We start from the raw sequence: 19,225 nt of genomic DNA on the forward strand, positions 1-19,225 counted from the left end.
ATTTGGTTTATACTATTTATTTCGCCATATAACTAGCGCTAGCACATTCATGCACTTATTTCGATTAGTGCGATATTGCTTTTGACCTAAATGGCTTATAAATCCACACTTTTAGCAGAAGTTATTTCTTGCAACACATTAAATAACTATTTTGATATGTACTCTCGCATTTCATACACCGTATATTCTTTTCGTTTGAAATCTCTTTACAAGATTTGGTTTCTTTGGTGTCCTTTTACTGATCTTTCATCAGTCTCTATTGAATTGCTTCCACAATATTTATTTCTATTTTAGTAGAATTATCTTTTAACTTAAGATCTGAGGAAATGCATTTTTCTACGATTTGACAATTGAGATGTCATAATAAGACAATTTGCAAAACGGGAATTTTATGGGTGGTACATTATTTATACGTATTTACAATTTAAAAAAAAAACTGTAATTCAAGAATAAAGGCTTTTTTTATTTTATTTTTTATTAAATGATTATACCTACCTACCGTAATAATGTATGCTATTATAATTGTAGGCAACAATATTGTAAATGCGAATACTTGTACTTGTTGTACAGGTGGATAAATGGATTATTCTCAGTTACAAACACAGCCTTTTGAACTTATAAACCAACATAAATACGTAGGTAAATTTATGTGCCCTAACGGCGAAAGGATAACCAACTCAGAATTAAGCAGAGAACTACCGGCAACGCTAATATTCTGCTGGTTCCTTGTAAGAAAAATAAAATCGTAACCTCAACTCTTACCAAATATCTGTCAAATAATGAAGTTAATGTGAAGTGTTTGAATATATCATAATTATCTTATGATAATTACATTTGTATTAGGTTTATACCTACATACAAATCTATTTATTATGGAAGCAACCTCTATAATCGGAACCACCAATTGCATAAACTTCTTGTATCTAAATAGATTACAGTTTATGTGGAATTATGTATTTGATGGGCTTTGCTCATTCGGATTGTACGGTGTATTTTATTTGTCAGAATAATTACTCCGACTCGGCTAATACATGCAGGCACATTTTGTTGTATGTATAGTCAGTATTCGCTGGTATCCCCGAACCACTTATCTTAAGAATTCAACTGTTATAATCACTTATACTGTGATGTAAATATAAACAGAAAGCTTGCGGTACGATATACCTAGACATCAACAAACGCCGACCATTTGTTTAGGCATGTATAGCAAGTTATTGTACGACTATGATGCGCAAACGCGTTAAAATCAGTCACAGTGTGTCGCTAAATTACAAAACGTACTATGCACCGTAATATGTATTATCAATATTTTGCTCTCTCTATACAATTTATAGAATCAAGTCTTTATTTCTTTTTGAAATTGCTTTTAGTCTTTTCTATATTTAATAAATTGATTGAGAATTAATAAATTATCTTCTCTCTTCCTTGTGAATTTAGAAATTTAACAGTTTAATGTTATTCGTGTCAAGTTACATTAAAATAACAACGCGATAGTTACACACTCTTTGGACTGATTAGAACAGGTAATTTTGTAGTCGTATGACATATATATATATATATTTTTTTTTTACTTACAAATTTTCACCTCGTCGCCAATTTTGTGCTGTCCTCCTGGTATGGTAGGTAGGTGTAGGAAATAATAAACAATAATATGTCACAATGCGACTCACACGACCACCCGCCCGGACGTCACCCAGAGGAGTGGCAGGAGTGGGGGGACTTGCAGTCTCAACTTTAATGAGTACATCACAGGACTTACTGTCCTTTCTATACAAATATATATTTAATCTATATCTTTCACATTATAATTATGCAAAATATTGCCTCTACTACTACAACATACACAAATAGGACTTATTGTCCTTCCTATATACCTATATATAATAATTGACCTGGCACTTTAATGTGTAATTTATCAGTACTTATGACAACAACCAATTAGGACTTATAGTCCTCTCTATAAAGCTACATAATTATTTAATCTGATTATTTCACAATGTGATTAATCAAACCTCTACAAATATTACAAAAGATCTCTATTACTCTCAACACAATAATAGCTTGTTGGACTTAGTGTCCTCAAACTTATAGAAAACCCAACTGGTTATTTCACGAGACGTTGTTAACTTGTGATTAATCAGTGTCTTTTAAAGGACTTATAGTTCCTTTAGATATATCTCTCTGAATAAATAATTGATTAATTCACAATGTGGTTAATCAACAATAATATTATATATAATTGACTGGACTTATAGTTCATTCAATAGCACTCATTACTTTTAGTAGCTCTCGACCTATGGGTTGGACTACTCGTTCTTAGGCTCCGGCCTAATCAACAGATTTAACTTGAACCTTGAGTATTCTTGCTATTAAGTAAATAATATTAAATTGACAATGCTATGTTATGATATAGCAATTATCAACATTATATGGCTTGGCCAATTCCAGGGTGTGGAAGGTATCCCCTATCACACAAATCTTCATCTCTATCGGACTGTCTTCACAGGTGATCTCTAATGTCACATTATAGGGCCGAAGGGTTATGTCCCAACAAAGTAAGTTCTGGTGTCTGGGTGATCTCGCTTCTTGGTCTGATCTCTTGTGGAGCCGAAGGGAAACCCCCATTGAGTAAGCTCGTAACAGGGTGACGCTGGGAAACAGTTTCGTACTGTTAGTGGGTGATCTCTATGTCGCCATATAGGACTGAAAGGGTCATCGCCCATGAGTAAGCTCTCGTGTCGGAGTGATCCTGGGATTTCAGTTCCGATCCTTTTGCCTCTGGCAAACACCAATTTATACTGGAAGCATCGTGGGGCTAGTGGAGCCACTGTAATGTTGAAGTAAATGTACTTATGTTTGGTTTGGAACTGAGAATACTCATTCCCTTATTACCATCAGAGTGCATTAATAAATAGTAATACCCTTCCCTACCTTTTAGGAGGAAGAGTTATAGATAGTTGGAAAGTCTTCCACTGGTCCGGGCGTGTGAGGGGCCCGACCGCTCCCCCATTTTTTTATTATTACAGTTATTCTGTAATTTACTATTAAATTAACATAACTTCCTAGTTACATGAATTATGAGTATAATTCATTAATTATTCTTAATCCTTAAAGATTTATAAATCATCTTCATTATTTAACTCCTATCATATACCAATTAAAGAACCTTTTGGTTATTACACACACAACGGGTCCTACATTACTAGACGATCACACTTTTATTTATCTGGCCAAATGATCAAGTGTTCTACTATAAGATCTGTTCAATATTAAATGTTTATTGTAAGAGTTTATATGATTCATAGGATGTTTGGGGTGTATAAGGCAATATAGGTATGGGGTTATATTGAGGGTGTTAGGCCATTCTTTAGGGTAGATTTTCATTATATTTTCATAGATTTCATTAGGTAAAGCCTTCGTAGGCTTTTCTTAGGCTTTGTAGGTTTTCCATGTGTAGCAAAGTTTAGAGGGTAGTTATTATATAGGGGTGCACAAAAAGGGGGGACCATCACAGGTTCTAAAAGGGGTACTCAAAATTCCAAATTTTTTTACTAGTTCATATGAAATATCACATTAAGAATTGCATTTGTACATTTTAAAACTGGTTTTTATTTTTTTATGCTGCATAGCTTTTTAGTTATTATCGAATATGTGAGAAAAAAGCCACTCCCCACCTCCTTATTTTCAAAATTTTCAAAGCGAAATGTCTAAAATAATTTGCAGTTATAAACTTCAAATATTTAAGATTACAAGAAAAATAAAACAAAGTTTCTAATTTGCGCTGTTATTGAGAATTTATCAAAAAAATTTCCAAGAACAATCATAGTTATTCTATATCCTATAACTATCCAGTTTTCAGCGACAATTTTAGTTCAAAATATGTAATTGCATATTGCAGTATCAATAATAATAAATATTAGATGTTTAGTTTGTATGAGATTTCACGTTAATAAATCATTGCTCATTTTATGCCACATATATTTAAGTATGGAACTCTCGACGTATGAGTTCAATTCGCACCTGACCGGTTTTTGTATAATTTCATATTTATAATATTATATAGTAAATTTGATATGTTGTAATATAGTTAATTTGCTAGAGTAACAAACGAATGTTTTATATTTAATACTAATGCATTATATAATACACGTACTAATTGTAGTTGTATATTCTAACGTATTTCTTTTTCTAAAAATATCTTTATAATAGACAATATTAATTAAATTAATGATCATAAATGGTACCTAATATAATAACATATATAATTTGAGGTCATTGCTTAATTACCTAATCGTTTATTTAGTTATCTGTACTGAAATGCGAGTATACCTAGGTTAGATATATGTACCTATCTAAATACTATGTAGATAATAAATACAAAAACAAATTATTTATCGTCGCTCGTTAAGATTTCTAGTGAGCGTAATATTATTGAAAACATTTTAATATTTATAAATTCTGATAACGTAACGATACCATTTTATGTATGCACATTTGTAGAATATATAATAAGTGATTCACTTCGAGAATGTGTTGATTCTTACACAGTAACTGATATCACTCCGTGGAAGCAAGATGAAAATTGTTCTGTTAATTTCTTTGTTACTTCTATCACAATTTGTTGATAGCAGGGTAGCTTCTGGTGAGACAAATATAGAAGAATATGACGAATTAACATCTGTACCGTGCGTTCTGAGAACTTTGCAAGGAGGCGATCCTTTTCCTTCAGTGGTTGTGAAATGGCAAGGTGAACTACAAAGATTGACGTGGAATAAAGATAGAAGTATAAGACTGGATCAGAATTACAAGCAGCCCGAAGTATCACATGCCTATCCCACAGGAGGACTTTCTGGAGGTCAACAAACTGTAGTTGTGGACCCATTTCGCGATGCTCCAGTAGTGCCAGATTCTTACAAGGTCGAAGATATTAAAGAGTGGTTTAGTAAACAATGTGTCACTTCATACTGAACTTCGTGTATGTTGAGTGGAGTTTAATATTATTTCTGTACGTTCTTGGTAGTTCACTGAAATTAAATAAATAAAAATATGTCAATAGTATCAGTATTGTCTTTTTATAATAATTATTATATCTATATTAGCAGTATAATTTTAAATATATTTTTAATCTAATGATTTGAAACACAATAATATATAACAATAATGATTAAAAGAAGCTTGTAAATAAGTCTATTTTTAAATAAAGGTAAATTTTATTCCATTTTCCTCTTATTTATATTACAAATATAATATACTCTTGTAAAATTATATATACCTATATATTTAGGCGCTCCAGTGATGATAATCGTGACAACAAACAGGTACTAAAATAATATAAGATTGTGTTCCATAAGAAAACGTTACATCAATCGTAGAAAACTAGTATTTCGATTTGAAAACTAAACTACTACATCGATTTTGATAAAATTTGTGTAGGACAAATCTGAAATTATATTCTTTCAGATAAAAAGAGAATTTTAAAAAACAGTTTCTGACTGAGGAAGTTATAAGGTAGCAATCGTAAAAAATACCATCGAATTCAGAATCTACTTCTTTTTTTTAAATCAGTTGATTATTTCATCATATAACATTTTTCTACATGTTTCACAAACGCGACACTTAAAAACCTGTTTTAGCTGTAAACTCAGAGAATACATTTTACCTTGTAATTGATCACTTAAAGCATTAAGAACACGATGCAATAAGTTGCGATGTAACTTTATATGGGATTTAATCGAGAACTTCCGTTGGGGTAACACGTCGTGATGCTAAAACTGAGTTATACACTAATCTCGGTACACAGTCACTTAAAGGGTAGGATTATAGTAGGTAAATCTCAACATTTTAGTTAGTTTGCAAACACAAATTCGGTACAAACAAAGTTTGCTACTGGTTTATTATTAATCTCGTCTCGGGCACATACCGTTGATTAATCACTTGAGCGTAGCACACGTACCTGTCAAATAAACTTGAAGTTACCTTGTTTTTTGTATTTTTCTTACAAAGTAATAGAGAAGTTCTATTATTATATTCTTTTATACCTCAAGTTTTGAAAATTCATTTGTAATAATGTAAGGAATTATCTATAAGCTGAGTAGGCTGAAGCCTACGGCGGCAGATTTTAGTGATGGCAAATTAGGCGCTATTTTTTTATAATCATAAAGTTATATTACATTTCGTATTCCGCATATTAGTTGTGTTTAAAATTTTAAACACAGCTAATGTACGGAATCAACGTCATTGAAACCTTCATGAATAGAGCATATTCTTTTCGAAAAGGTTAGCAACACACCTGCAATTTTTCTAATACTGCAGCTCGCCTGATGGCAATCACTTACCATCAGGTGAGCTGTAAGCTCATTTGCCTATAGCCTATATCATTAAAAAATAAATAACAAAATATTATAATTATTGTGATTATAAACTGAAATATTAAATTCCAGAGATCAGATGGTCAGAAAAATTTGAATATCTTACTGGCGGTAAATGTGTAAGTCCTCCAGTTTATTCACGGTCATTAAATCCTCTTTTTCTATCTGTAGGCAAAGTAAGTAAATAGTTCGTAATACTGAACACTGAATGCTGTACTTAAATAACGTAAAAATCCTTAAAAATAATTTGTAAAAAACTGATTGACATATGTGTATTTTTGACAAGAATGCTTATCTAGTTCTTGAACCCTTAATCATAAGTAGTCATGATTCCTAAAAATAAACTAACTTAAATGTATCCGGTTGTTACATTTACAAAAGATATTATATACTTACGAAACTTATTATAAAATTTTACAAACATTTACATTATTATTCTCATTCATGTCATTACGCTGTTGCCTATTAATTTTAACTATAATGATATTCCCAACACGTAAATAATTACCGTAACAAGCCTATATTGTTTTAATACCAAGGGTTCCATTATTGTTAAAACCTTAACTGTCTCTTTGTGTAACTTTGCAAATAGTCGAAGTTTTCTCGTAAATAGCTTTCCGCTACCAGATAGGTACTTATATAAGGACAAGGACAAACTATTATAATTAGACGAAATTCATATTAAACGCACAAGGTATACCAAACTACGTGAAATATCAACATATTCCTAACATCAAATAAGTATTTACTCAGTCATGTAATCTGCGACCCTTTAGGACAGGAATGAATTACTATTACTTAGGTCTGCATGTTACATCTTAGCCAATTTATTAGTTAACATCAAATATGGTACGTCTATAATCAAACACACACAATTTCATAATAAGAAAAAGAAAGAGACTAGGCAGATCAGACAAGTTAGATGGTGGGAAACTCTGGTAATGATTCAGATTACCTAACTCTAGTGACAACCTTCATGTTTACTACAACGACAGTCGATTATTGCCTTTAACTACCCCATTAGGATTTTTTTGTGAGCATTTTTACTTACAAAATAAAAAATGAAATCATTCGTCGTATAAAATATCACCATATCAGCCGTCAACTGTCTTCCGATGAACATAAGTCACCCCCATAAAGGGGATTATGCCAGTAGTTGTTGCGCTTGGCAAGCTAGTTGGCAACTGCAATTAGGCTTTACTGGTCATCGCTGCCCATCCCTCGATCATTAAAATTCCTTAGTCGCCTTTTACGACACCCACAGAAAAGGAAGGGACGGCCCATTCTGTGCCGGGACTACCCGGCAAAACATATACCTTAATACTATAAAATAAAGATACTATATTATAAAACAGATATGCCTTATTAAGTTTTAGACATTCGAGTTTCATAATTTATAAAGACACGGTCAGTTTTGTGCACAGTAACCCTCAGTATAGGGACACAATTTGTATTTTACGTGACAATGAGTGGGAAAAAAAAAAAGCTTCTGCCACGAAAGCGGTGGCATAACCTGGTTAAAATATCACGATAAATTGGTAAATAATAATACTTTACCTAATGTTTATATTAATTCTCGTCTCTTGTAAACCATACTCATACCTTTTTAAACATCAATGTATAAATAGAAACATGAAATTAAAGTGAGTAATAACAGCTTACAGACTGCTTTAAAATCACAGCTGTAAATATGAGATGGATTTATCAATTAATAGATCCAAACAGCCGGTAGGTATAGGTTATGCCTAACAATTATATCGCAATCTACATAATAAATTACGATTGATAACAATGGGATCCGCAGACCCGTATCGTTGAATTTTCAATGACGGTTAATTCAGGAACACTCGTTAAGTTTTAATAATCCTTTCAAAGACTATGGGTAGAAGCGTTATATAATAGGATAGCAAATAAACGAGGGTATTCACATTGTACTGCATCATGTAGTTACATGATATATTCATATGGGTAAATTACACATAATCTATATCAAATCTCACTGGCTTCAAAAATCATTTAATTATTATTCATATTTTGATAACATTTCTACACGTGTACTTACGGGCGTGCCTATACATTTTAATTATTATCATGTTACTTTATTTGACAGCTTCTAGATTGTCTTAAGAAACTAAATCTAAAATTAAATAATTTATATGTTTATTATAAGTATTTAAGAAATCTATTTCAAAATACATATCTGGTGAAAGAAACAACACGAGTATAAATATTGAATGGTCACTTTTATATACTACTAATGCAAAAATTAAAAAGCACCATGTGTACTTCTACACCCCAAATACTATACAAAATTTCATGACGGTTGGTTAAATCGTTAAGGCGATATAGGGTAACAAATAAACAAACAAATAAAAACTCGCATTTACATTATAATGTTGGGAAGAAGAATCGTACCCTACCTATAAAAAAGGATAGTTTAGTAACAAACATATATGTTTAATATGTTTGTTATTCGATCATGTTTAAATGATTAAAGGGATATGAATGCAATTTGGTACAAATATAGACCATGTCCTAAAATACGTAAATATAATACAGGGCATTTTTATACTAATTCATGTGGGCTTAAGGATGAAAATCTATCTAAAACAACGCTCTTATATTTTCAAGCCTACACTATTTCTATTAGATTGCAAAATCTAAAAAGGTTTCTTCTAAATTTATTTCTCCCACGTCTACCTACTACTAACATGATTAACATAAGGGAAACCACCTACGGGAGGGCGAAAGTCTTCAGTGATGAATCAAAAGATTCCTTGAACCGTTTTAACGTTATTGAATGAAATCAGTACCAACCTTACTCTTCTCTTGGGATTAATTCTTAATACATGTTATGTAGCAATATCTACCCACTATATATAAAGCACCTATGTATTCGCTCCCTTTACATTTTTTACATTTTATTGATATAAAAGAAATTGACCCGAAAAACGACGGCGGGCTCTCATTGCTGCTCATTCAAATTCAAAAATATTAATAAATTATACTTTTTTTGCTGTATCCAATCGCAACTCAAGTTTTTTTTTTTTAAGAATTTACAGGGTACAGAGGAATAACACCTGAGTCCTCAGGAATGGCAACGCATGGGGGTATCATGGGTGGAACAGTAGATATACCATTAGGTTAGCTGTCAGTTTTTTGCCATTCTAAGTTCCATAAATGAATATTTTTATTATACATAAATTTATATAAAAATAACATTACATATAAGTTTCAACACCGCAGTCACATTCAGTTCGTAATTGGCACAGTTCAACAAAGATGATGGGCACCGATTATTTTTGTTATGAAACGTAAAAAAATTATAATATTAAAATTTTTATAATTTTATGAAAAGTACGACCACCTGCTGCGTTATAAACAAAGGGTCGCAGTGGTTGAGTAATCTCGCTTTCAACCATTCTCTAGTTTTCACGACCATTTTAAGACACCTAAACCCCTGTCATGCCGTCTGGCTGAGGACGGCCGCATTTAATATTCAATTAGGACCATTCGGCCATTCATCAGGCTGACAGACCAGTAAGTGCTATCCTATTCTGGATGTGAAAATACACTTTTTGCTCTATTTACTCTCTATTCACAGTTTACATAGTTTTATAGTGGTAAATTTATTTACATTTAATTTAATCAATTAATGTCTTTATTACAATTAACGAAAGAATGAATGAATGAATGAGTATACTTTATTTGCATTATACAATATAGGAAATAAACAAGACAATTTACAAACATAACGATACAATTGTATAAGTACAGTAAGGCGGTCTTATTGCTGAGAGCAATCTTTTCAAGACAACCTTAAGGTAATGGACTAATTGTTGTACAAGTAGGTATAATAGTGCTTTATAATTAAAAAAAGCATCTTTTGCAAATTAAAAATATATAAAAATTATATACATATATACATACATATACACATACATATACACATACATATATATACATACACATACACACGCATACATATACATACACATACATATATACATGCACACATACATATACCTATCAATCAAACAAAATTATATAATCCCATGCATATATGTCAAATATGTACCCAATACTAAGATACATATTAATAATTATAGGCACAAGGAAAACAAACTAAGAGAGAACTGAGAGATGGTTTTATAAAGATTTAAATATATATACTTTATTCAAATAACTGAATATTAGGTATATTTAATCTTTAGGTAGTATCTAAACACTATTAGTTTTTATTTCATGCTATTGTGGAAGATTTTTCTTTTTGAGTATTTAATATTTACTTCTATTAAACAAGCAGAAAATATAATCATAACAACTTTATCTATGATACTTACCGTTATATTAGTTGATATATAAATATATACTGTACATTATAGTGCACACAGATGCTTCATCACATAATGAGAAGTAGTTTTCCTAAATGGTTACTATCGAATGCTGGGCAAGGAAGTGAAGAGACAGATGTTTGAAAACCCTAATAAATTTTGTAACCTAAAAAAGTGGTGCCCATCATTCTATATACTCCGTGAGATCCGATCCTAGGCGTACTGAAGTCTAAATTTTATATAACATAGTTTTTGCGTAACCGTAGGTATCATAAGGAATACCTTTGCAGATTTCATATAACAACCGATGAATTGAGACCATGTAATAACGCCGACACTCAGAGCCTTGAACACCTTCTAAAATATTGTCCCCATTTCGCCAATAGTCATTTTATTCACTAGCTAACGTACCAACTATTAAACATTTCGGAACTATACTTTCTTCAGTACATAATCAAGAAAGAAAATAGCGCTAATTTGTTTAAAACACATTTAGTAAATATAATAGATAACCTAAAGTTATTTAATAACACGTACTGACAAACGCATACAAACTATATTTGAACAATAGATACAGCGGTTAGTTTAACAGCTTGTTAGCAAAGGAGGGCTTATCTCTAAAAGAGATCTCTTCCATCCAACTCAATATAGTTAGAAAAAAATAATTAATTGTATAATATATACTTATACATAAATAAATAATATTTTCATATTTAATTACCACACATAGTGCTTGTAATAAAAATGTGCTCAACTTTACATGTCTACGTTAAACTATAACTCTTTATATGAGAAATAAAAGAAGAAAACCTGATGTAAACCCTTCAAATATATTAAAGAAAAAATGGTTATCATCAAAAGTTAAATGAAATACTATAAAAAATATTTACAATATTTAAATAAACAAAATGAAAATTCTGAACAAGTATTACTTATAATAAAAATAGTTTCGCTGTACACGAGAGATTCAACACGTAACAAATTAATAAAAATATATGGATGATTCTGTCACCGATGATAAAAGTCCTTTGGGATTTTCACGTGTGAGTGAAATCTGTGGACAGAATAACAACGCACCTGAAAAAAATATTATATAAATGTTACTTATCTGAGGTATCTATAAAAGTAAAACTTCACACACGTAGATAGATTTTTAAGAATAATATAATATATAATCTATATTACTTGCTGATAATGTAGCTTTCTATAGGTGCAAGAATTTTTAAAATCGATTGAGTAATTTTTAAGTTTATCCATTACAAACTAACAATAAAATATTTTCTCTTCATGATATTAGTATATGTATATAAATTTAAACGTATATTCATATTATGCATATATATATATAGTGTTAAAACAGCAGCTTCCTTAAATTTTTATTTTTTAATTTAGAGTTTAATAGCAATAATTTTAGTGATAAAAAATCTGTAATTACTGTTAGACCAAAACGGGAAAGAATTTTCACAACTATTGAAAATGTATATTTTATATATGTATGTTTATATACACATTGTCATGCATAAAAAACGCATTTCAATTGAGAGAATACTCTCCTTTTTAACCCCTCGATGCAAAAAGAGGGATGTTATAAGTTTGATATGTCTGTGTGTCTGTATATGGAATCGTAGCTCCTAAACGAATGGTCCTATTGTAATGCTATTTTTTTGTTTGAAAGCTGACGAGATCAAGATAGTTCTTAGGTACAATTTATGAAGATTTATTCCAGCATTAGAAGGTCATCAGCTCTTTTTATAAGTTTATTATTCCAAGGGTTTTATAAATTTTGAATAAATTTATAGTTATTGGAATTTGCTGATAATATTAATAACAATTCTCAAAATAAGGGTTACCCAATTTAACCATGATATAACGCGAAATGACAACCTAAAGACGAATAACCAGTTTCATGTCACAATCATTGTTGTGACGGCCATAAAAACCCCAATAAAAATGACATGAAACGTAAAAGGAATGAAAGGGATTAGGTATATCCCGACAGAACGCCGTAGTTACATTCCGGCATTCATATTTAATTTAGCTGTACCAAGCACTTTCGCTTATTACCTGTACAAGATTTCGGGACCCTACCTCGTATTGTTTAGGGAATCTCACGAAATTACTTCGATATCCTTTGCTATTATGTCTTAGAAAAATCTAATATACCTACATATAGTTGCCATTATTGGTAGGAAACGAGGTTGCTATTAATGGGGATTAACAGCCCTATTGCTAGCAATACATCGCTTCCATGTAGCTTTGCCTAGAAACTCACTGTCTAACCGGCCTTCCCACTTATTTGAAAGTAAATATGGTTGTCACAGGTCAATTCATTTCAATATAATATAAATGATTCTTTACAGATAAATTTGCGTATCATTTATTTAAATATAGTTAATAAAGAATTAATTAAATTAAAAATGAACAATTATATACAAAAAGTATGAATGCAAAACTAACATAGTTAATAGTAGTTGGTATGTTTTAGCCACGATAGACATGGCTAAATATCGACCAGACATTCTGAAACTTATTTTGTCTATGCCCACTTTAAGAATTAATTATTTTCTGACATTTTAATTTTACTACATCTTAAAAATCACTATTAAAATCTATTTTAATTAGTGTAGAGTCTAGGTAGTGTGATTTAAAATAATGAAATATTTATAGTCCAAACTACTACCAAAAGTTCTAAATTTAATTTTACCTAAGAGAGACTTTCTAGAATTTTGTCGACAAAAGTACCTACCTCTGTCTCATCCATTAATTCAGATGCCTAGCATTTTACTTATCTAATGTGTTCTAGTTTAAAGAATAAGATAATTCCAATGAACATATTGAGTATTAAGACTTAAGATTTTCATAACACAATCATTGAGTGGTTCGTAAGATTAATTTCTACATTTTATATTAAAAAATAAACAGATGTGAATGTAAACAACTAAGTAAAGATTTCAAAATTCCAACGGGAAAATGAAAAATCGTTTCGCACGTTTACCATCTAACATATAATTCTGTGAACTATATAAACTAGTTCACTATATTTGTATATATTCCAGTGAGCGAGAAATCTTTGAATAGAACTCAGTGATGGAAGCAATTCCTGCAGCATTGTGCTCATTATTGAACCAGTGCGACAAGCGAGCGAAACAATGTCGGCTCGCACTTGGAGCTACTAGTTACAATGTAATCTAATTCACTACATTACATACTGAATTTGAAATGCAATAGAATTAATCATTTAGCATGTTGATGTGGCTTATGTGGAAATGTAGTAAACAATGAAAATTACATAGCCAAGAATAGAACAAAAAATTGTATGCGACAATTTCTCAAAAAATCGCCTGCTGAATTTATTTTTGACAATCCGTTTTTATGTCCGCCATATTTATTTTATATGATCGTCACTTCATTTGCATCTTGCTTCGGTAAACTATGTCAGGATATAACTAAAATGGCCTAGAGGCTCTTGATGCCAGAGGGCGTTATCTTTACACGAAGTATGAGAATATATAGTGTCGTCGTTTCCGTAGTTCAAAATTACAAAGAATATAATATAAAATTCATAAAATTTATTAACTCGTTTAGACTACACGAAATGTCAAACAGGTGTACTAATTTAGACACATTACATAGTTAAATATTTATTTAATTATGAAAAACATTATCCTCCCTTATTCAGCAGTCATTCAAAAATAATTTTAGTTATTAAATTGTATATATAGAAAAAAAGTGGATACTCTTTGAGACGTACAATTCATACAAGTAGATAGGATCCAGGACTTTGAATTTAAGTAATTCTCTTTGATGAAACAGACAAAGAATCGGAAGAAACAACTCAAACAACCAGATCCAAACCAATTCGGAAAAGATCGTTTCTTAAATTGAGCTGATCAAGGGCAGACTCAAGGGTAGGGATATGGTACTATATCTACATGTATATGCCGAACACACTTTGACGGTTAATGTACATAAATAATACTTTTTTTAATTAAAGTTTTTTTTATTATCGGTCTTTTATAATATCTATCTACCTTAAATACTTGGGCTAATAATTTGGAGTGACATAAATATACATAAATTCTATTAATATAATATTATAAATGATTTATAATTAGAGCAAATATTTGGAAATCTGTTACTTCTAGATGAGTAAATGAATTTGAATATAATTTCTGTATACAGACAGGTAATCTATTCGACAGTCACAGATACATTTACTTTAATTCAAACACATAAAATCACAAATAATAGCTAGAATTATTATATTAAATAGAATGATTGTAAATATATTTAAAAGTTGTTTGTTTCATTTAAACGACATATTCGATTTAGGGGGAAAAATTTTACATAGATAAACCATATACTCTAATTAACACACAATATCTTTTTTACCATAATTTATGTTAGCAAAGTCGTTGAATATAACTAGTTTAAAATAAATATACATGTCGGTCTCGAAGAGATGCGTAACTGATCACAGTCATTTATCATCGTAACCACTCAACCCTGGCGGAAGGGTTTATCATGGCGAGTTGGAAAATGAAAAACTGTAAGCCAAATGTGTCCAAACAATTTAATACACCTGACAGTCAGTGAGCTCGCGTAAAATACAACTACAAAAATATAAACAACTTTTAAATAAACGTCACATATCAACAAGATTAATAAAGGACTACGAATTTATTAATTTAGTAGCTTAAAAATTAGTCGCTTAACCTTTAAGATACTAAAATGCAACCTTTAAGATAATAAAATGTTCAAAAAATTATGCATACTAAATGATTTTTTTTTATACAACTTAGAATGGCAATCAAGCTGACGGCCCACCTGATGGGAAGTGGTAACCGTCGTCTATAGACATGAGCAGTACCATGGACATAACAGTTAACTTTTTCGCCTGTAGTTAACTGTTTCGCCCATGGTACCCCCCATGCGTTGCCATTCCTGAGGACTCAGGTGTTATTCCTCTGTACCCAGTAAATTCACGCCATATCCCACCCTTCAAACCGAAACACAGCCATGTAAACAACTGTTTCACGGTTGAAACACGAATGGGACAGAGGTATCCAAACAATCGACTTTTGTACAAAGTCTCCCTCTGGTGAGTTAAATTAAGTTAAAATAAATTAAGAGATAAAACTATAATTTGTATACAAATTGTTTAATTAAGAACGTTTGTAACTTTTGCTTGTCGGTAAGTTTTCGGAGTGGCAATGTCTCAAATATTTATCAATTTTAAAAAATAATGAAATGACGATAAGTATTTTTGACTGATTATTTAAAAAGCGCTTCAATAATGAAATAAAACGTTAACTATTGAATACGTAGCAAAAAACGTTTATCACTTAAATGTTTCTACCTATATTATATTTTGCTTCAAAGTTTTTTAAATACATTTTAATCATAAAAATTAAAATTTTCAGTAACTGCTTAATAGAATTATTGCATCAGATTATAAGATTGCATGATTAATATTTTAGTTTGTGGGTAAAGCACTTTCTAAATCATCAATCAGAAACATTAAAAATTATTCTATTGTTTTTGAAAATCAACAGATAATTGACAGATAATCGACAAATAGTTCTACACTTCCTAATGAACGCTATGCAAGTCTATAAATAAGAAATTTTGCTCAGAGCTTCCATATACAGCGTGAGTAATTAAGATTCAGTCAAGATTTATGAAAATTCCCCAAATACATATTCGCGCTGACGATAATTGTAGAAAAAACTATTAAATACGAGTAAATATCATAAATGTGAAATTGAGTTTGTTTGTTTGTAATTTTTTAGCGCCTTTACAGCAAAGACCATGAAATTTGTTTAACATGTACTTTACAATATAGGACCAGATATAGGCTACTTTTATCCGGGTCAGTGGACACAACCTAATCAAGGCGCCGAAGTCACGGGTAAAAACTAGTATAATAATAAAACTAACACTGATAAAGCCATTTTTACTTTACATATATATGGACAGATATGTATGAATGGATTTGGATAAGAAATAATAATAAGTGTGTATAAATGTGTATAGTTGTGTATAAATATACACAACTATACACATTCGTACATACGCTATGTTCGTGATTCACTGTTCATCCCAAAGGCTGACTGGTAGAGAATGCTACTAACATTAAGTCTACCTTTTGTACCTTATTTTTTTGGGTAATAAAGTTATTTAAATAAATAAATAAAAAATGCATATATTTGTATAAAGATAATAACAACTTATTAATATCCACGGGTTTCTCGCATAAGAGGAGGATATAGTCCACCTACTATTGTCACGTCAACTCGGCCTTTTAATACAGGATTTAATTTTAGCTTTTGCATCTGTAGTACTAACGTATCACAGTTTGTTCTTTTACTTAGTTCTTAGAACATCCTGAGAATAAAGAGTGATAACTCATTGCTCTATAATCACAACATTTTATTGGTGTAAATTTTTTTATAACCTGTTGTTTGATTGAAATATCAATGTAAAATTAAGTTAATACAAACAAACAAATAAACAAACAAACTTTTTTAAGGAACAAATTTATATATTTTTAAGGCTCTCAGTAGGACTATTATTGTATATTAAATATGTTATGTGTCAAATGTAAATTATGTATTATAAAGATTTTACAACAACAATAACTATTGTAATATATTATATACAAGTATATATATTGTGCATATACATGAATCATCATTTATTAGTCTCACTAAAAATCAAAAACTGCTTGACCGATTTGAGTAATATTTTTTTTAGTTTCATTCGTTATTTTACAGAGGTCATATATTAAGGCTGATAAATTGAAAAACTAAAATAGGTAATTTTGAATATGAAACTATTGCTTGAAATATTTTAAATAAAAATAGTAACAAATAAAAATGCACTCTTAATATGTGCATTACATACATTTTTTCTTTAGGCTAAAATCTGACTAAAATCTGTCTCATTATTTATCGTATATGCGCTTAACCTTAGAAACATATTTATCATAGATATAAAAAAAATACATTGAGATTCCATCAAAAAGACACAAAACAGTGTATTAAATAATCAGAAATGTATTTATTTTATCCTAAATTACATTAATACATTACGCTGGGAACCTCATATTAAGTATAATCTGCTCTTCGATAACATAATCCATGCGTATAATCCATCCATTATAACACAATATAAAGTATGTATAATATATATAAGTTTCTAATCCACAAATTAAACAAATTTAGTTGTTAGAATATTATAAAATAATAATAAGGGTTACAACCTAACACTTCTAAAATAATCCAACATGCGGCGAACTTTACGTTAAGGTTTTCACGCTTCACTGGCGCAATATAGAGATGTAATAAGCCCGTAAGTCCTTAATTGGGTTCAATGACTCCACAAATGTTTGAACTTTTAACAGCTTTTCATCTATGCACACATTAAAGTTATGATATTTACAAAAACACGATGTATATACTCGTAACAACGGAGGCAGAGTTTTGAAAGTTACTCCCAGAAGGGGTTTAAATATCTAGTGGATGAAAGTTTGTATGGAAGTTGCCGATGCGAAATCTCATCGGGCATACGGTGAATATAATGTAAAATACTGGCTGTTAACCGCGGCTTTGCTCGTTCGAATCTGCTGCCTCTCGTTTCTGTGTTTATCAGTAAGTACTTTATTTATAGATGCTTTTGTATCGTGAAATAATTATTAAATTTATAAACTGCACGTTAATATATCACTCAGATAATCTGGTTAGGACAAATTTTTTTAACTGACTGCTTAAAGAAAGAGTCAGTCATTAGGTTATTCAAGTGAATAATTTATATACTTTATGTATGCATGTATTTCTCGCAAATTTTAGCCTAAACAATTTGATGGATTTTTTAAATGAAGATTTATTTTGCTAATGAATATTGTTAGAATTATTTTACTTATACTATAATCTAAATAAAGACATCATAAAATAAATATAATGGTTATAAATTGTCAAAATATATTGTTCGAAGCTTTGTAAGTATAAAAGTAAGAATAAACAAATTGATGTACGCGTATTTTTATTAAGAATTCTCAACTTTTTTTGAAGTTACTTCAACTCAGATCTTTTTATTGTAGGCACCAAATTAATTAAAATTAACAGTCAAAATTTTTGCCACTTGAAAAAAAAATTACTTTAAGATAACTCACCTTAACATAAGATTAAAAAAATATTCACAGAAAATTATTTTCAATTCCCAATTAGTTTCAGCAAACTCTTGAGGGCAATAAAATAAAATATAAAAAAAATATATATTGCAATAAAAAAATACATTTAAAACGAGGAAAACGTTCAACCCTTTTGTAATATTCAACAAAGAGAAATGGAATAGCTGAGTAGATTCTTTAAAAGCGTTAATAAATTGAGCCCGTAGCGTTGCCATTATTTTGTTGTAGCTGACCTGATTAATTACGGAGCTCGCACGATGTCGCACTAAGAAATATATGAAGTAAAGCGTACGTCTGTGGTAAGGATTATGTTGTACAAAGCGTCTGAATAA

General features: G+C 30.3%; 2 protein-coding genes across 2 annotated transcripts in view; one reads left to right on the top strand and one right to left on the bottom strand.

Moving 5' to 3' along the window:
* The window catches only part of LOC113519004 (cubilin), a 256,728-nt gene that overhangs the window by 183,541 nt on the left and 53,962 nt on the right, over positions 1-19,225 (bottom strand). The gene's annotated exons all lie outside the window — the stretch shown is intronic.
* On the top strand, positions 4,503-5,058 carry LOC113518937 (uncharacterized). The gene has a single exon (XM_026903973.3). It carries the CDS (start codon positions 4,576-4,578, stop codon positions 4,966-4,968), a length of 393 nt encoding a protein of 130 aa, XP_026759774.2. The 5' UTR covers positions 4,503-4,575; the 3' UTR covers positions 4,969-5,058.

This window comes from Galleria mellonella, unplaced genomic scaffold (assembly GCF_026898425.1).
Source record: "Galleria mellonella isolate WM207_F2 unplaced genomic scaffold, CSIRO_AGI_GalMel_v1 utg5358, whole genome shotgun sequence".
NCBI lineage: Eukaryota > Metazoa > Arthropoda > Insecta > Lepidoptera > Pyralidae > Galleria > Galleria mellonella.

Bases quoted from the DNA above. Each gene is read 5' to 3' on its own strand.
- LOC113518937 (XM_026903973.3), top strand. From the start codon at position 4,576: ATGAAAATTGTTCTGTTAATTTCTTTGTTACTTCTATCACAATTTGTT.